Source organism: Bos grunniens, chromosome X, assembly GCF_055505025.1.
Source record: "Bos grunniens cultivar Pamir isolate PY7600 chromosome X, Bosgru_T2T1.0, whole genome shotgun sequence".
NCBI lineage: Eukaryota > Metazoa > Chordata > Mammalia > Artiodactyla > Bovidae > Bos > Bos grunniens.
The window spans coordinates 128745975-128766299 of NC_141194.1; the positions used below are offsets into that span (position 1 = coordinate 128745975).

The 20325-nt window shown below is 41.5% G+C and overlaps 1 protein-coding gene across 4 annotated transcripts in view; it reads left to right on the top strand.

The window, feature by feature from the left end:
- The window catches only part of GPC3 (glypican 3), a 460363-nt gene that overhangs the window by 307199 nt on the left and 132839 nt on the right, over nt 1-20325 (top strand). For 2 of the 4 annotated variants that reach the window (XM_086389256.1, XM_086389258.1), the window contains one exon: nt 3701-3826. In XM_086389256.1, coding sequence (XP_086245382.1) covers nt 3701-3826 — 126 coding nt within the window. Of the gene's footprint in view, nt 1-3700; nt 3827-13750; nt 13909-13980; nt 14819-20325 lie in introns of those variants that run through there. The other 2 variants (XM_086389259.1, XM_086389257.1) reach the window with 2 other exon arrangements.

Consider the following 20325-nt stretch of genomic DNA (forward strand, 5'->3'; position numbering starts at 1 on the left):
TTGCTGGGTCATGTGGGAACTCTATGCTTAACTTTGTGAAAAACCACCAAACTCTTTTCCGCAGTGGTTTCACTATTTTACATTCCCACCAGCAATGTGTGAGAGTTCCAGTTTCTTCACTTCCTGTCTTTTTTTATTATAGTCATGCTGGTGATGTGGTATCTTACTGTGGTTTTGATTTACATTTCCCTGACGATTAACATATCTTTTTATTTAAAAAAATTTTTTAATTGTTTTTGAATCTCAATTCTTTTTTTAAATCGGCATATAGCTGCTTTACATTGTTCTTAGTTTCTGCTGTACAGCAAAGTGAATCGGATATACATATACATATATCCCCTCATTTTTAGATTCTCTTCCCATATAGGCCATTACACAGAGTATTGAATAGAGTTCCCTGTGCTATGTAGTCGGTTCCCATCAGTTATATATTTTATGCATAGTAGTGTATATATGGGAGAAGGCAATGGCACCCCACTCCAGTACTCTTGCCTGGAAAACCCCATGGACGGAGGAGCCTGGTAGGCTGCAGTCCATGGGGTCGCGAAGAGTTGGACACAACTGAGCAACTAAACTTTCACTTTTCACTTTCATGCATTGGAGAAGGAAATGGCAACCCACTCCAGTGTTCTTGCCTGGAGAATCCCAGGGACTGGGGAGCCTGGTGGGCTGCCGTCTATGGCGTCGCACAGAGTTGGACACGACTGAAGCGACTTAGCAGCAGCAGTGTATATATGCCAACCCTAATCTCCCAATCCATCCCTTCCCTCTTCCCTTCCCCCCTTGGTATCCCACCTGATGATTAATCTACCTTTTAAAATTCAACATCAGATTCTTAGACACGAATCCTTTTGAAGGCCACCACCACTTTGCTACCAAGTAAAGACCATCCAAACTGCTATACCAGATTAGTCCAGTGATTTACCCAGTCCAATAGCTAGCTAGTCTCTGAAAAAGAGTAACAGGAAAAATATTTAGGGAGAGAACATGGTTGTACTTTCTCATACCCACTTTAACAGATGAAATATTATTTACCTTGTGTATATAAAGTTATCTGGGACTTGAAAAAGCTTAATTATCTTGCATATATAAGTTTATCTGGAATATAATATATATTTCTATAGATTATATATTTATATTCTACAGGCTCATAATAATGGAAATAAATTGCCAAATGGCTAACATTGTAAGGTATTATTCTGTGCCAGGTACTATGCTAAGCACTTTACATGCATTGTCTCATTTAATCATCCCAGCAACCTATCGTTTGCTTCATTTTAAAATAAAGAAACTAAGCCTCAGAGAAGTTTAGTCTGTCTAGTAAGGTTTTCCTGTTAAGTAAGTGAGGGAATAATTGGCATTTGAAACTCATATGAGTTAGACTCCAAAATCAGTGCTCTTAGCTACTACTCCTAATAAGTTTTAAGGGGCTGTCCTGAGAAGCCAACCATCATTATATCATAGCTCGTAGATGATACTGTGTTCTAAATTCAAAATAACTAATTCAGGAACAAGTTTTAAAAATACAGTCTCTTAGATCCATCGTGTATGTCCTATGGAGGTAATGAGTACTCTGTGAAGTAAGATGATCTTTTATTTCCCCAGGCTACCTTGTTCAAGTGTCAGAGAGATTCCCTAAGTTCTACAGTTTTAATGAGCCAGACATTATTTACATTCCTTGTGTCTTTCTTAGACTTTTATCTTGACCCAACCGAGTAATATCTTTCCATATTAAAGTGGGAGGTCTTAGGTTTATCACAGCCCTTCGTCCCCTCAACACTTAGATAGACCCTCTCTGAATCTGCTCCAGTGTGTCAGTGATCTTTATGATCAGCCAAGAAAAAGACTCCAAGAGTTGGGAGGCTGGAAGCAGTTCAGAGTGTTACGCTGAGTTTTTTTTTTTTAAACTTCTAGAAAAGTCAAACGGGAAGGCTTTGCTATGAGTTCAATTTTTCTTGCCAGCGCTATGTTAGTGAGAGAGAATTTGGAGGTAGGAGGAGGCCTAAGGGAAACTTTCATTAAAGGGATGGCCATCACTTCTCATAGACTAATAGCCATATTCCATTTCCTCGTGTAAGGAGGGGAATTACTCGGCCTCAGCCTTTAGTCTTTCAATTTCCACTCTTGGGAACCGTATTATTACCTTGTAAAACGGAGCATCTCCCCTATTAGCGTTAATTGAACGCATCTTTTTCCTCTGTGAGAAACTATAATGTTGACTTTTATGTTCAGAGCCCTATACTGAGCCTCTTCACTTTGGAGACTGACGAAGCGCAGCCACCAGGAGTAGGCTATGAGAGAGTTTGAGCATAACAGGAAGTAACTGTTGGGGTATCAGGAGTTATATATGTCTCAATAGCCCTTCCCCAGTTGTTTTGTCCATCACCCTGGCTTTACTGTGATTCGAGCCTTTCTGAAGATGTGCCAAGTATTGTAAGCACGCATTCTCTCTGTCTTCCTCTGAATCATTAGTTGAAATGAGTCGTCTTATGGTAATAAAATGGAAAATGGCATTAAATGCAAGAAAATAATTTCCACCAGTCTTCTTCTTTTAGCCAAATCTGAGAACAACCCCCAGAAGGCATTTCTGGGCTCTCACCAGTGTCCAAATGAGATTCAGGCCTCTAGCTCCTCCAGAGGCCTGTATATCAGGTCAGTCCATTCTTAGCCTGGAGACAATATTGAATAATTACTCCACTGCCAGGAAATTCCCTAGTGAGACTCTCTAAAAACTTAGTGGAGACTTAAGATAAACTTGGATACAGGAAGTACTCTTTAATTTCCTTTCTATCGATACTAGAAATACTGCTTTAGAAAATAAAGAGTATTTTACTTTGGTTTGTTTACCACTGGACATCTTTTGCATAGATAGTTTAGTATTTCTTTATAAGCATATACACTTCCCTCCAGTCTATAGTGTCTTATTTTGTGTGTTCATGTACATCTGAAAGAAGATAATAGGCCAAAAATTTTGCAGGGTATTTATGGGTGTGTGTTTATGCATGTTTGCATATATAATATGTTTTCTCTCTCTCTGTGTGTGTCTGTCTCTCACACGCACTCCTATAACATGAAAGCCAGAGCAAATATATAAAATATACTAAGAGCCCTCCCAACCCCCTTATAGGAACCACAATATACAAACAAAGAACAAAGAAACCTTCCTCCTCTAGCAGATGTGAGTTTCTCTGATGACATTGTCAGGAGAATTTCATAGAGCTTATACTGCTCTGAGCACCCTGCGATTCTGATCTGCAACTAATAGCCAGAGTCTATATGGAAAGGGGCCATCTCTAGGGTAATAGCATTGAAAATTACAATCAATGCACTCAATTACACTCAGAAGCCAAAAGATATGTAGCGCTTCAATGTGCCTTGTAATCTGCACCTTTGAGAATGTAGGTAACAGCATCTGAATGAAAAATGGAAGCTGAACGTGTTAGAAAATGGATGTTAGAATTAAATCATCCTCCTGATAGGAATAGCACCTTATATGGCAGGCAACTTTTTTTTCTAATATCATTTTATTGATTTTAAAAAAAACCTAAATTGTGACCTTGTAGCCAAGAATGTCTTTTAAAATCATTTATTGCTCTAATCAGCCTGGCAGAGCCTTTCTGTCATGCTGATAAGGAAATTAAACTTTCCTCATACTGGGTTTACTTGCATCTTATGCACAGATGTTTTGTTTTTCTTTCAGGGAACTAATTCAGAAGTTAAAATCTTTCATCAGCTTCTATAGTGCTTTGCCTGGCTACATCTGCAGCCATAGCCCTGTGGCTGAAAATGACACTCTTTGCTGGAATGGACAAGAACTCGTGGAGAGGTAATCTTTTTTGAATGTTAAATATAGCAGTATATGAGAAATACTCATCATATGCTCATCTCAGGCTTAGTTATGTCTTCTCTCCATTAATTTCATGAGAAAAATAATAGAAAAAAACATACACATGAACATCTATGACATGGCACATGCTGTCTATAACTTACAGCCCTCATAGAACTTACAAACTTTGAAGCGCACAGAGAACTATGGATTCAGGTACATTTTACAAATGGTAAGCATAAGGCAAGTCTTTTTTCTGTGGGTCTTTGGCTTCTTCCACCTTCTCATTATGTGGGCCCTTATTGATTGATTGATTTAAAGAAATCATATTTGTACTAATGGTCGTTATTTATGAGAATGAACTACATATCAAGCACCATGCTAAGTGCTTGTATGTGTTAACTCTCTATCCTTATGTCAATCCTATGAAATTGCATTATTTCCCCCTGTGTTATAGATGAAGATGGAGAAAAGAAGAAAGGGGAAGGAAGGAGGAGTACCATTTCACATCATTTTTATTGAAATGTTTGATTCTTTGAGTGTTTCTTAGTATTATCTGTACTAACATTTGTCATCTCTGAAGAATTTGCTAATCGCTGGAAAGGAAATAATATATATTCTTTTTCAGCAAATATTTACTGAGCATTTTCTAAGTGCCTCTCATGTAGAAGTAAACAGAACAGGCAAATTTTTCTATCCTCTAGGAGCCTTCATTCTAGCGGGTTAGTGATATTCCTGACCGCCATTGCTTTGTATGTGTAGAAAATGGCTTACAATTAAAGAATTAAATCAGGAGGGTACAATGCTTAGGAAACTCCATAATGGGGTGGATGAACATGCTTTCAAAAATGTGCGTGCAAGGGGTAGCATGTTGTAGAGGGGAGTACAGAAGAGACCTGGGTGCAAGTTCTGAATTTTTCACTGGCCAGTTGTTTAACCCAGGGCAAGTGACTTGAGGCAAGAACTGAGGTGGTTGGGTTAAAGTAGCACTAGTTCCAACAGTCTGTGTGTTTTATTTCCTTATCCACTCATTCACCCATACCTTCAACATTTATGTTTTGAGATTGATGTTTATGATTATGTTTTGAGATACTATGCATTAGGCATTGAGGTGGGTGCTAGGGGTATGAAGATGAACAAGATGACAGGCAAGTTACTTGCTTTGAAGACCTTTACATTCTAGCAGAACCCAATATCCAGACATAGGATAATTAATAATGATGCTAAATGGAATTAATTAGTGGTGTAATGCCATGGACAGAGGAACGCTTTGGAGCCACATGAACTTGGGTTTTCATCTCAGCTCTGCTACTGACTCGGTGTGGTCTTGGGTGAGTCACTTCACCCAGAAAGTGTCAAGATCCTCTTCTGTAAGAAAGGGGTATCTCCCAGTATTGTTGTAACTAGCAGGTGAGATAAAGCCCCTAGCAGGCAGGCACATACTGGAAGCTCAGTTGGTGTTAGTTCTCTTCTTTCTACCTTCCCCCACCACCCCTCCTCTTCCCAGGGCAAAGTAGAACATAGGCCTGAAAACAGCTTGTTTCTCAACTAAGCTTTGTACTGACCTGAAACAATGGGAATGGGGTGTATATTTATCATGCTAAAGTTTCTATCAGGTGCTGAGTAGAATCATGAAAATGTATCCAACTGTTGTGGCATATTCATTTAAATTATCAAAGAGAAGCAGTTGGTATTTGGCTTTATAAAAAGCAGATGCTTTAAAACGGGTATGCTGTTTAGTTGCTTAGTTGTGTCCGACTCTGTGCGACCCCATGGACTGTAGCCCGCCAGGCTCCTTTGTCCATGGAATTCTCCAGGCAAGAATACTAGAGTGGGTTGCCACTTCCTTCTCCATTAAAACAGGTATAAATGATACCATATTTCAAAAAGAAAATTCCCACAGGTTCAGTATGTGGTTCTTGCGTAAACTTGATGAGAAACCATCCCAATAACTTACCCACTGGTATATTAAGATGGTGGAAAATGAACAATTTTTCATTTGTTTTGAGCAGCATAACCATGGTTTTTTTTAATTAAAAAGCAAATTTTAGTTTATACTTATTTACTATTGTAATCATTCATTCATTTACTCATTTAACAAATATTTGAGTGCCTATTATGTATCAAGCACTAATATTTGTTTCCTCCTTGTTGTGATCATTTAGAGCAAATGTCGTCACCTCACTGAATATATCTTCTGATATATCAGATGATCCCGTTTTAGTTACTTCAAAACGGTTTCTTCTTAGGCAGTCCTATGTTTTTTGAATTAGTGGGATTTTTAAAAATTGAATTTTACTCATATAAACTATTTATGTTCGGTATACTTTCATGAAGGATGTTGTCCTGAAACTGAGAAAATCGTTTTCTATCAAATGGTGGAATCCAAAGCCTGCTAACTTTGAATGAGTCCAGAAGTTAACCAAGGGGGCACTTTTGCACCATGAAAATAGCTCTGCTAAACAAAAACTTTTCTGTTTAATTTGCCAGCTTTTAATATCTTAGGATATTGAACAAAATAATAAATATTATAGTATGGAGGAAAGCCATTATTTCAAGCTCTTATTTGTTACTTCTGCAAAACCTATTTTTTTCAAAGCAACTTTTATTGTTAATATATATGATGCAGAAAATGAAGGAAGGAAGAGAAAGAAGGTGGGAGGAAGGAAGGAAGTCAAATGTTATTTGTAGACAGAATACGGGTAGTGTAATCCAGGAAGTGCTTCTTCCATGGTTGGCAACCTTGGCTTATCATTAACCTGTACTTTAATCACTGACCTAATGCAATGATTGGAGAAGGAAATGGCAACCCACTCCAGTATTCATGTCTGGAGAATCTCAGGGACAGAGGAGCCTGGTGGGCTGCCGTCTATGGGGTCGTACAGAGTCGGACACGACTGAAGCAACTTAGCCTGCATAGCATGCAATGCAATGATGGGAGCAGGAAATAGTCTTAAACTAGGTTTTTACCAAATTACTCAAGAATATACATGTAATAATATGAAGTTCTGTAGCCTGAGCATATGTGTGCCCTCTCTTTGCACCATTTATGAAGAGTAGCCTTGAGCTGCATGTATCATCTATAGTTTTATCCCCTCTCTGAGGCTTTTCATTGAATTTCTCATTTAGTCTTAAGTAACAGTTGCCACTTCATATTGTCAAATGGGTTGTGACTTTGTTATCTTTATAGGTTGGGTTTGTGTTCCTTTGAAAATATTTTACTTTAAATCAAGAAAATTAATGAAAATCAAGGATCCCGAAAAAGAATAAGACTTGTCAGTGGAGACACATGATTAAAATGAAAATATTGATGTTAAAAATCCATATCAGCTGGGTTATCATAACTATTTATACCCTCCCACTGTGGATCTACCTATTTCTCAACTTTTAAAAGTCAAACAAGTCACTGTCTCTCTGAACAGAGCCATATCTCACATCCTTTCAGTTTTTATCTCTTCTGAATAAAATTAATCAAACTATGCAGGAAAAGAACGTTTTCACACATCTAGTCTCAGGGAGTACCACGTAAGCATCATTTGTCTTCTCACCTCCCCCGCCCTCCACCTCCTCCCCATCTTGGCTGGAAATAAATATTGGCTTCCAGGATTTCACAAAGAAGTCTTCAAATTAGCAAGCTTGACTCATGTGAGGTATACTCCATCATGAGAACCAGCATGTATCCTTCAGGCAAAAACCTCCTACCACTGCCAAAGGCAGAAAATCCTCCATCTTTTGCCTTTGTAGAAGCACAGAGAATTTCAACTAGAGAATCCCTGAGACCAAGATAAATATAAAGGTGCTCACGGAAGAAAGCTAACACTGGGCTTAAAAACAGCTAAATGTAGGCTTTGCCTGCAATGATGCTGAAAATACCTGTATGAAGAGTGAACAATTTAGCAAATACATTCTCAAGCACCTTTTTAGAACTGTTAGGCCAACTATCTGGCTGAAATTTTCATTCTTCTTTTAAACGGTTTGATACCACGTAAGCCCTGTTTTATTATTTAATCGTTTATTTTGAATTAGCATGAGAGAAATTATTTGAACCTATACATATTTGAAAACCTTAGAAAAAATGCTGGTTTTTCCATTTAACATCTGATAATTCAGGTTCCTTCAACAAAAATTGAGCACTTAGTATGTACTAGGCCCTGTGGGGCATCAGTGATAGGTATTAGAAGCCAGTGCCTGCCCCTGCTGAGGGGTTTCCAACTCAGTGAGGAGAAAAATAAGGGAAAAAATCAGCCAGCCTTTTTTCCTCAGCAGTCCAGAGAGAGCTCCCCTCAGAGGTGTCAAAGCAGAGGTTCTACCCATCTGTATTGGGTATCTTTTCCTGCATAGTTCAATTAAGTTTATTCACAAGAGATAAAACTGAAAGAATATGAAATATGGCCTATAGAGTGACAGTCACTTTGACTCTTTAAAAGTTGAGAGATCTGTGGATCCATAGTGGGAGGGTATAAATTGCTATGATAACCCAGCTGATACTAATTGATATTTTCTTCAGCATCAATATTTTCATTTTAATCAGGTGTCCCCACCGACAAATCTTATTCTTTTTCAAGATTCTTGATTTTCATAAATTTTCTTGACTAAAAGTAAGGAATTTTCAAAGGAACAAAAACCCAACCTATAAAGATAACTATGCATGCTTGTGTGTGTGTGTTGAGGTGAAATTCATATGATATAAAAGTAACCATTTTATGGTGTACAATTCAGTGGCATTTAGCACATTCACAGTGTTGTACAATCAGCACCTCTATCTTGTTCTAAGACTATATCATCACCCCAGAAGAAACCTTGTACCCATTAGCGGTCACTTCCCATTCTCCCCTTCCGTCAGCCTCTGGCAACTAACCAACTGCTTTCAATCTCTAGATTTACCTATTCTGGATATTTCGTATAAATGGAACAATTCACTTAGCATAATGCTTTTTAAGGTTTATCCAAGTTGTAGCATGTACCAGCACTTCTTTTCTTCTTATGGCCATATAGTACATTTTGTTTATCCAGTCATCAGTTTTCCACCCTTTTTTTTTTTTTTTTGGTTGCACTGAGTCTTTGTTGCTGTGCGTGGGCTTTCTGTAGTTACGGTGAGTGGGGACTACTCTAGTCGCGGCGTGCGGGCTTCTTATTGCGGTGGCTTCTCTTGCTGAGGAGTACAGGCTCAGTGGTTGTGGCATCCGGACTTAATTTGCCCCGTGGCATGTGAATCTTCCTGGACCAGATATCAAACCTCTGTCTCCTCACTGATAGGCGGATTCCCATCATTGTACCACCAGGGATGTCCCTCCACCCGTTTTTATGTTAACCCTGAGCAACTACCGCTCTGGTTAGGCTTTTCCCACCCCCTCTGAATCAGCTTGGCTCACGCTTAACCTTGAGGATAAGAGAGCCAAAGCTTTAGGTCTTCCATCCTCATCATACTTGAGCAGCATTCCCGTGCTAGGCTCTCCTCCACCTGTCCTCATCTCCATGGGCCTTTGCAGTCATTCTCCTCTGAGTCCTTTTTTCTCAGCGTTGTATATATACTCAGCTGGCTTCTCCTACAGTCAGCATACCTCCTACAGGAGTTTCTACTTCCCTGGTGACCTTGACGTTCATCCATTCCACATGTACAACTATTTGTGCTTTGTGGCACGATGCCTCAGTTCCCTCTCTGACCCAGTCCTAGCTGGTTTTGCTGCTCCTCTGCCATGTTGTTGGCCTCCATGGGCCTGGATCTAGATGTCAGCCCCAGAATGTTTCTGTTCTCTTCTGGCTAATAGATCTACATAGCCACTTGTGTTCATTGTGGATCAGTATCCATTTTGCACTTCCTCAGTATGACGCTGGGACTCTGGGTGGAGTACACGGGGCACCTGGCATTAGAGAATAAACTCCATGAGATCCGCAGGGTCACACTGCAGTGAAGGCACGTCCTCTGCCTCTTAAATAATCTTACCTTCCACTTCACCTGAGAGACTATAGACACATACTCTTACTGCGAATTTTCCCTTGTTGCCACTGATCAGACAAGTCTTCCAATGTTTATAAGGCCTCTCCAGGATTTCTCTACTTAATTGGAGAGGCAGAAGCAGGAATATACAAAGCAATTATTTTACTTCTCGAGTTTTGTTCTGGTCTCGAAACCTTCTGAATGCTTCAGGAAAGTAGGGTAATGAGACTATTTTTCTTCTGCTGGATTGGAGGGATAGACTGTGTCATAGCAACAAGTGGGAATGAATGTGAGAACCATTAACACCCAATTTCTGACATGTACAAAATAATTTTTTTTAATTGAGATGAACAAAATGGTTGATTTTGGCTGTATATGCAGGAAAGATGAGGGAAAATAGTTGATTCTGTTTTTATAATGCAGTTATTTAAAGAACACTGTTTTGAGGATTTGAGGTAGGAGGAGGGGCCAATTTGTAACACTAAAAGGTTTTTCACTGGTTCACAGAGCAAAACGGAAAGACCTTCAGAATCTTCAATCTGGCAATGAATGATTAATTGCAGAAAAGACCTATGTGCCGAGTGTATAGATATTCAGACACAGACATTTGCACAGCTCATTCCAATCACATCAGAACAGGCCAGCAGAATGCAGCAGTTGCTACATATAGCTCCCATACTCTCATGCTAAAGTAAGTTATTATTATTGTTTGCCTTCTGTTCGTTTAGGATTATGTTGTAGTTTTTGAAGGCTCAAGGCCGTATACATAGAATTTTAAATATGGTATAGCCAGTGAAAACCCCGATGGAGAAGCAAATATAAGATTACAAAAAAACAGAGCCAAGAGGAAGTGGGCAGAGGAAAGAAAGTAAACAGTGGATCATGGAAATAATATTGAGTGATATTGAGTCAAGTCCTAAAGTCATTTGCTTCTGAGCTGGTTTAGGCACAAACCAGACTAAACTCGTGCTGAAGCCAGGGCTTATATCTCTTCTCAGCAGCCCCTGTTGTGGTGCCTGGAGGATTATAATCTGAGGTGCAGTCTTCAGTATCCCAGCTCTTCTCATTGCTAGTTCTTCCTCTGCCTCCTATCCTGCAGGAAGCTCTGCTTGTGAAAGGCTGGTAGGAGGGAGAGAAGAACAAATAGGGATTTGGTTGGTTTTCCTTTTTTTTTTGACCAGGAAAATATTATTTTGTTTGGAGCACTGTCTGCCTCCACGTCTTCTCGGTCCCCTTCAGACATTTTTGGATTTCATTTTATTCAATCTTCCTGGAAGCAGAAACATGACTCTTGACTTTTTTCTGATTTGACTGTGTGTCCTAGAATGAAAGTACTGAGGTATAGCTAGTATGGCAGCTTACATTCTAACTTGCTTTAGGTAAACATAATTGCTCATGGAAAAGTTTGGAAGGAAAAATAGATTACATAGAAAATGGCTTAACTTGGTGTAGCATGAAATATTTGTGTCAGTGAAAGATTTTTATAATCCTGATAAGGTAAGATAGATACATTTGACATGCACCCCTGTGCAATAATTCCTCTAAGGGCTTAGATTGGCATATTCTCCATCATATATTTATTTCAAAACTTGCCTCTAGTGACAGCTATTTTTCAGGACCTACTCCATGGCAATACAGTGACATTTATCCCTTAAGATTATAGTGTCACATACAGCAGCTCAACCTGCAGAATTGAGTGAGAAAAACCCAGCTTATCCTAGTGACTAACAGCATAATATGGTCTGCCACATTCAGGATGGGCTTGTCAACTGTCAGGTCTAAAGTAGTGAGAGGAGACACCCTCACGGCTCAGCACAGATGTCTGTAACCACCTGTTGAAGGCTGGATGACCTATTCTTGAAGCAGAGTGTGCCCTATTAGTACTTAGGCCAGCCCCACCCACGCTCAGTTGGATCATCTCATTATAAGAAGAGCATTTGGGCCTTCAAGACAGGACCCCACACATCCATACCCTCACCAAACCTATCTCACCACACAGCTTCCTCTTTGCAATGTGATTCTGAAGGTGGAGTGAGGCCTGTCTCCTATTACGGTCACTGCTCCATGCACTGCTCCATTTTTGCTTGGAAGGCTTAGGAGATGGATCCATGAAGGACTATAATTGCTTTTAAGAAATTATTTATTAAACACATCAGGGCTTCTATGTGCTTGAGGTATTATTGCCTCCTTCAGAGTAGGCAACTTTAGTAGGTCATGGACTGACTTCACTGAGGCCACCAGTCCTCAAAATATTTTTTGACATCTTCTTTAGGAAAGGGTCCCTGATAGCTCAGTTGGTAAAGAATCTGCCTGCAATGCAGGAAACCCCGGTTTGATCCACTGGAGAAGGAATAGGCTACCCACTCCAGTATTCTTGGGCTTCCCTAGTGGCTCAGCTGGTAAAGAATCTGCCTGTAGTGCGGGAGACCTGGGTTTGATCCCTGGGTTGGGAAGATTCCCTGGAGAAAAAGCCTTGAGGTCATATGGTCAGTTTCCCAGTCTGCAAGCTGTTGGTGTTCAGCCCATTGATCATCAGTGATACAGACGGAGAATTAGAGAAGGCCCTGAGAGGTTAGGATGCATGAGCCAGGTGATTGGTGCGTGTCTGGAAGAGTGAGTACAGTCACTAGAATGATCCAGGTGAAGGTTTTAATCTTGGTTTAGACATTGACTGTGTGCTTCTGGCAGGTCCTTTAACAGCACAACCTCTTCCCTTATTTTGAGATGGGCATAATTGTACCTGTTCTGCAGGACTGTTGTGAAGGGGTATGCTGACACATGAGTACGTGATTGCTGTTGTTAATATTGGCACATCATTAGGGTGTGGTTGAACAGGACAGGTAAATGTCCAGGGCCAGGGTGAAGAGTTGTAGGCCATTCTTCCTGTCAAGGCACACTGGATTTGGGGTAAATATCTGTAAGTCTTTTGGAACCACACTGTTGAATGGGGAGGCTGCTTAAGCTGCGTTATACCATTTGGGATCTATTTGGGGTAAGAGGATAAAAGGAGCTGTGTATTTCTTGTGACACTTAAACTGATTTTACATAGACTTTCCAGAGAGGCACTCCAGAAATGTTTTAAGTAACGTCAGAATCGCTGATGGTACCCAACATAGTTTTGGCTGTATACATTCTGATTGATATTTATTTACAAATTTGAAGTCTGCCATTGCTTTCTATTCAGCGCTCTGAGAGCACGTAAGGGAGGTGGCGAATTGACTGAAACAAGGCTGCTGGGCGGGACAAGTGCCCCGGCCTTTTCTGTCTGAAGTGGACAGTCAATCCTTGAGTGATAGCAGTGTTGCTTCATCAGAACGCCTTTGACTGACGCAAGCAGAACCTGCCTGAAACATTTTCATCCAGGTGCTCTGACCCAGAAGAGTTATTTCTGGCAGTCACTGAGCATCAAGAAAATGGACTCTTAAGACTCCGAGTTTGAAGGACAGGCAGAGGCCTGTTAGGGGAGCCTCTTGGGAGGCTCTTGCCAGTGGCTCTGCTCTTAGACCCCTCTGGCTGCCTTATTGTTGGGGCTGCTGTGATCGTGCTATAGATTTTACCCGCTGCCGGAAACGATTGGCAGGTGCCCCTTCTCTACTGCCACTGGCCCCAGTTCTTGCCCCAGGGTAAGCTTTTGGGGGCTCCCTTGCAAGAAACTCAGCTCTGCAGGTTTTTTTTTTTTTTTTTTTTTTTGCCCTTTACCACCTATACTTAAGTGAATGCAAAATATTGGCTGCGTTTCTCTGGTGATTTTTACTAATAAAGTCAAGCAGTTAGGAATTAACAAAAAGCACCCAGAGGCAAATTGCAAAGTTACGGGGCAATTGTAAAAAGCCATGGGGTAGTTGTTTCAATGCATAGCTTTCGGGTCAGCAAGCCTGGGTTTGGATTTCTGCTCCAGTAGGTATTAGCTCTTTCTCTTCTCTGAGCCCATTTCCACATCTGCCCAATGGAGTTAATAATTTCTACCTTTAATGAATTGTTGACAGGATTCAGAGAGATTGTGAATACAGAGTACAGTGCCCGAAACACAGTAGGCCCTTAAGAAATGGTAGCTGCTATTGCTGTTTTTCAATAAAATGAGCCTATAAAAATGGTCCTTCCCATTTTTTACTGGAAGAGACATGGAGCTCTGCATGACTTTAATTCCCTTCAGTGATCCATTTCTGAAGTCTTTTACCAACAAAGGTCCATATAGTCAAAACTTTGGTTTTTCCAGTAGTCATATATGGATGTGAGAGTTGGACTATAAAGAAAGCCGAGCACTGAAGAATTGATGCTTTTGAACTGTGGTGTTGGAGAAGACTCTTGAGAGTCCCTTGGACTGCAAGGAGATCCAACCAGTCCATCCTAAAGGAAATCAGTCCTGAATATTCATTGGAAGGACTGATGCTGAAGCTGAAACTCCAATATTTTCCAACCTGATGTGAAGAACTGACTCATTGGAAAAGACCATGATGCTGGGAAAGATTGAAGGCAGGAGGAGAAGGGGACGACAGAGGATGAGATGGTTGGATGGCATCACCGACGTGATGGACGTGAATTGGAGTAGCCTCTAGGAGTTGGTGATGGACAGGGAAGCCTGGCGTGCTGCAGTCCCTGGCATTGCAGAGAGTCAGATACAACTGAGCAACTGAACTGAACTGAACAGGGAGACAGCTTCACCCACTTCCTCTCATCTTTATCTTTGTTTTTTCTTCCTTCTGCAAAAATGTTAAAATCCTCACCCTTGCCCCTGTTCAGCACAGGTGGTGGGCATTTGGGCCCATTGCTGATAAAGTGAGAGTTAATTGCATCTATGGATATGTCCTAGACTAGACTGCCTACCTTTAATATCTTGTTTCATAGCAAAGGCCGTTTCAACAGTTCCACCTAGAACTTTTTTAACAGTGACTCATTCAGGGAATCTTTCTATTTTACTTGCGTTAGAAACCAGGAAGGGTGAGGTTGCAGGGCAAATCTAGTTGCCCAATTCTCTGAAGTCCTTTCTGTCACCCTTGGGTTAACCTTTGTGGAAAAGGAGAGAGGTCATTAAAATCAGTCATGATTGCCCAATTTCTCAAGCCAATGAATGTTACTTTTTTACGTGAGTGTGCCTTTGATCCTTGGATTTGTCGCCTCTGTAATGAAGTTTCATTTCCCTCTGAAGGAAAATTTACTTTGATTTGTAGCTCCGGTGTCACAGGAGCTTCTACATTTTGCCCCCTGGTATTTTAGTGGTCCACGTGTCTCTGAATGGATGGATCTTAAGCCACCATAGTTTGAGTTACTCGGTGGCCCATTTTGTCCCCCTTCTTGCTTCTGGACACAGCTTCAGGCCCAGAGCTGGGATAAGTCCCTCTTGAAAGAGAGCCAGAGTGAGCTGGCCTCACCTGAGGTCAGGGTGCACCAGCCTTGGGTCCAACGGATGTGTAGAGGGTTATGCTACACAAGAACTCAGGCTGGGGACTTCCTGGTAATCGAGTAGTTAAGCCTCCGAGCTGCCAGTACAGGGAGTGAGGGTTCGATCCCTGGTCAAGGAACTAAGATCCCACGTGCCATGCAGTGTGCCCCCCGCCAAAAAAAAAAACTCAGGCTGAAAAGCTTAATGACCAGGACCAGAAAAGGCCTGAAGGGGCCAGAAAAAGCTGTTGCTGTGGCCTGCCCCTCCTTATCCTTGACTCAATGGCATCCTCTGAGGAGCCTGAATCCCCCTGCCCCAAGCCCAGTCTAAGACCCTCAGCACATAGATGTCCCTCTGGCACATCTCCAGTGAGCATGTTTTATCTAATCTCCCACTAGAAGACAAGCCTGTGTCTTCTCTATGTATCCTCCCTGTTTAGTTGTACCTGCCGTAGAATTGACTCTCTATACTGTTGAATACTGTTGAATTCAATAAATGAACCAACAAACATACTTGTTGGTAACAAACCTGAGTACCAGATCCAGCTTGCTCATGGTATATGTGTCTGCCTTTGGACAGGTTTACTTTAACTCTATGTTTCATTTTCTCCTTCTATGAAATGGTGAAATTAATGCTTCCCCTGCTGACCTCATAGGGTTGTAGTGAGCCTCCAGTAAGCAAACGCACATGAAATATCTTTGAAAATTGTGAGGCGCCCTCCATTTACTAGGTGTTAATGTAGAAAAGTGCTTCCCAAGTGGCTCAGTGGTAAAGAATCCGCTTGCCAATGTAGGAGATGTAGGTTTGTTCCCTGGGTTGGGAAGATCCTCTGGAGAAGGGAAATGCTGCCCACTCCAGTATTCTGGCCTGGAGAATTCCATGGACTGTATAGTCTATGGGGTCGCAAAGAGTTGGACACGACTGAGTGACTTTCACTTCACTTCACTTCAGGAAGATCATCTGGAGAAGGAAATGGCAACCCATTCCAGTATTCTTGCCTGGTGGGCTGCAGCCCATGGGGTCACAAAAAAGTCAGAGACAACTTAGGGACTAAACAATAAAAATGTAGAAAAGTAGATCAGACACGGAGGGAAGTTTTACCTTGAATAAATGGCATTATGTGTTGGCTAATTAGCATAGCATTACTGGACTCTCTTTATGAACACGCAGCTTTGAGCATCTTCCTGAGTATCTCTCTGTCTATGCATCTCTCCAGAAAGAGTACTTTAAAAAAACTGGGGACTTCCCTGGTGATCCAGTGGTTAAAACTTCACCTTCCCATGGAGGAGGGGTTCAGGTTCAGTCCCTGGTTAGGGAGCTAAGATCCCACATGCTTTGCGGCCAAAAACCAAAACATGACACAGAAGAAGATTGTAGCAAATTCAATAAAAACTTAAAAAATAGTCCACATCGAAAACATCTTTAAATTCCTTTTTTCCTTAAGCAAATCCACCTATTCCCACAAACTTCTATTTTTAAACAAGCCATTCCACAGTGTTGAATAAACTGATTGGCCCTGCTTAAGGAGATACTTTGGGGGATTTGTAGCATCAGTTTAAATTAATGAAAAGTCTCAGTGACAGACTTTTAAAATAAATGCAGCTTTATTACATTCAAGCACATATAGCAACACCACTGGGAATAGAACTTGAAGAAAGCCTGCGTCGGAGAATCAAAGTGAACAAATAAGGATTGTTGATAATGAGGCTATTGTGTGAATGTCCTGCTGAAGACCAACATCCTCAAACGGGCTAACGTACCCCTGGTGAAACCCATTAATTTTAGAAACTCTTCCCCTGCTCTTCATAGATACGATGAAAGTCCAATTAAAGCCTCCTTCACATGGCTTCTGGATAACCCAGCTTTTCCAAACCCCAGCGGATGGCATTTAGCTGGAGTGCTCTGTCCTCTGGTTATAACATAGTGATCCTGAACCGCAAACACCCTCTGGCCCCTATGGTGATCAGCTTGGTCAGGTTGGCCCAAGACTTTCTAATTTGGGCACAGAATGTCCCAAGTCCTGGGAAATTTCTCAGTCTCGGGCAAAGAGGGACAGTTGGTCATCTCCTGGCAACTATGCCCTCAGGAGCATAGGGAAAAGGCACCACCATAGGAGGTTTACACTGGATGGTTGAAGTGTTGCTGGGGAACTGCAGATCTGTTCGGCTTTCAGCCATCACGGTTTACCTTCTCTTACCTTTTCTTCCCTGAGGCATTCTGAAACCTTCTCTCTTCCCTTTGCCCCCTCTAATTCCTGTCTGAGCATGCAGTGAAACTTCAGAAAGTAGGACTGAGTGGAGGTGGCATAGCCCAGGGGTAGAGCATTTGACTGCAGAAGGTAGGACTGAAACAGTGAAAGTCTTAATCAAAAGAATGGCTAACATTTCTATAGCGCTTCTCATGTGTGCATTAAGTAAGTTAATTCTCACCACAGCCTTCTGATCTGGACGTGATTGTTGTTCTGTTGCTCAGTTGTGTCCAACTCTTTGTGACCCCATGGACTGCAGCACGCTAGGCTTCCCTGTCCTTCATCATCTCCCAGAGCTGCTCAAACTCATGCCCACTGAGTCGCTGATGCCATCGACCATCTCATCTTCTGTCGTCCCCTTTTCCTCCTGCCTTTAATCTTTCCCAGCATCAAGGTCTTTTCCAACAAATCAGTTCTTCACATCAGGTGGCCAAAGTATTGGAGCTTCAGCTTCAGCATCAGCCCTTCCAATGTATATTCAGGACTGATTTCCTTTAGGATGGACTGGTTGGATCTCCTTGCTGTCCAAGGGACTCTCAAGAGTCTTCTCAAGCACCACAGTTCAAAAGCATGAATTCTTTGGCGCTCAGCCTTTTTTATTGTCCAGCTCTAACATCCATACACGACTACTGGAAAAGCCATAGCTTTGACTATACAGACCTTTGTCTGCAAAGTAATGTTTCTGCTTTTAATATGCTGTCTAGGTTTGTCGTTGCTTTTCTTCCAAGGAGCAGACATCTTTTAATTTGGTGGCTACAGTCACCATCCACAGTAATTTTGGAGCCCAAGAAAATAAAAGTCTGTCACTGTTTCCATTGTTTCCCCATCTTTTTGCCATGAAGTGATGGGACCAGATGCCATGGTCTTCGTTTTTTAAATGTTGATGTTTAAGCCAGCTTTTCCACTCTCCTCGTTCACCTTCATCAAGAGGCTCTTTAATCCTTTTTGCTTTCTACCATAATGACGGTGTCATCTGCATATCTGAGGTTATTGATAATTCTCCCTGCGACCTTGATTCCAGCTTGTGCTTCATCCAACCCAGCATTTCTCATGATGTACTCTGCATATAAGTTAAATAAGCAGGGTGACAGTATACAGCCTTGACGTACTCCTTTTCCTATTTGGAATCAGTCTGTTGTTCCATGTCCGGTTCTAACTGTTGCTTCCTGACCTGCATACAGATTTCTCAGGAGGCAGATCCGGTGGTCTGGTATTCCCATCTCCTGAAGAATTTTCCACAGTTTGTTGTGATCTACACAGTCAAAGGTTTTAGTGTGGTTAATGAAGCAGATGTTTTTCTGAAATTCTCTTGCTTTTTCTATGATCCAGTGGATGTTGGCAATTTGATCTCTGATTCCTCTGCCTTTTCTAAATGCAGCTTGAACATCTGGAAGTTCTCAGTTCATGTACTTTTGAAGCCTAGCTTGAAGGATTTTGAGCATTCTTTGCTAGCATGTGAAATGAGTACAATTGTGCAGTAGTTTGAACATTCTTTGGCATTGCCCTTCTTTGGGATTAGAATGGAAACTGACTTTTTCCAGTCCAGTGACCACTACTGACTGTTCCAAATTTGCTGGCATATTGAGTGCAGCACTCATCTTTCAGGATTTGAAATAGCTCAGCTGGAATCCCATCACCTCCACTAGCTTTGTTGATAGTGGTGTTTCCTAAGGCCCACTTGACTTCACACTCTAAGATGTCTGGATCTAGGTGAGTGATCACACCATCATGGTTATCTGGGTCATGAAGATCTTTTTTGTATAGTTTTTCTGTGTCTTCTTGCCATCTCTTCTTAATATTTTCTGCTTTTGTTAGGTCCATACTGTTTCTGTCCTTTATTGTGCCTGTCTTTGAATGAAATGTTCCCTTGGTGTCTCTAATTTTCTTGAAAGAATCTCTCCTGTTGTCTTCCTCTATTTCTTTGCATTGTTCACTGGAAAAGGCTTTCTTATCTCTCCTTGCTCTTCTTTGGAACTCTGCATTCAGATGGATATATCTTTCTTTTTCTCCTTTGCCTTTGCTTCTCTTCTTTTCTCAGCTATTTGAGAATAGCTCAGTCAACCATTTTGCCTTTTTGCATTTCTTTTTCTTGGGGATGGTTTTGATCAGTGCCTGTTGTACAGTGTTATGAATCTCCATCCATAGTTCTTCAGGACATGATTATTACCCTCATTTATTGATGTGGTTGAAAGTGAAAGTCACTCAGTCATGTCTGACTCTTTGAAACCCCATGGCATGTACAGTCCATAGAATTCTCCAGGCCTGAATACTGGAGTGGGTACCCTTTCCCTTCTCCAGGGGATCTTCCCAACCCAGGGATTGAACCCAGGTCTCCCGCATTGCAGGCAGATTCTTTACCAGCTGAGACACAAGGGAAGCCCCAATGATATGGTTAAATAACAACAAAAGCCACGGCACTATTAAGAGAGATGGGATCTGAAATCAGGTAGTCTATGCTGTCTTGTCCACGACACTGCCTGTCACATGCTTGGCTTCTCTTCTTCCTGTTCTTGATGGAAACCCTGATCTAAGCTTGTTCTCCTAGTCCAGCACACTTGGGATAGGTGTTCTGTCTGGCTTTTCTTGGCCTGTGCTGCTAAATTCTATCCTTCCCTTGGTCTATCCCCAGTCCTGGCCCAGGAAATCGCAGTTCTTTTTCTGCCTCTTGCACCATGCTTCTCAGCTTTCAGATTTTCTCAGGGCTGGAAGGTGGTATCCCCTGGGAGAAAGAGCCAATGACCTTCACCTCCTTCTGAGGCCAGTACACCATGGCTCCTATGATAACACCATTACCTATGAATGTGAAGCCCATGCAAGTAGAGACCCCTTTAGCCCTAGACTGGAAGTCCAGCTTGGCTCTTAACTCTACCACAAACTGGTTTGTGTGACCTTGGGCAAGTCACTGACCGCCAGTCTTCTATTTGTAAAATGGA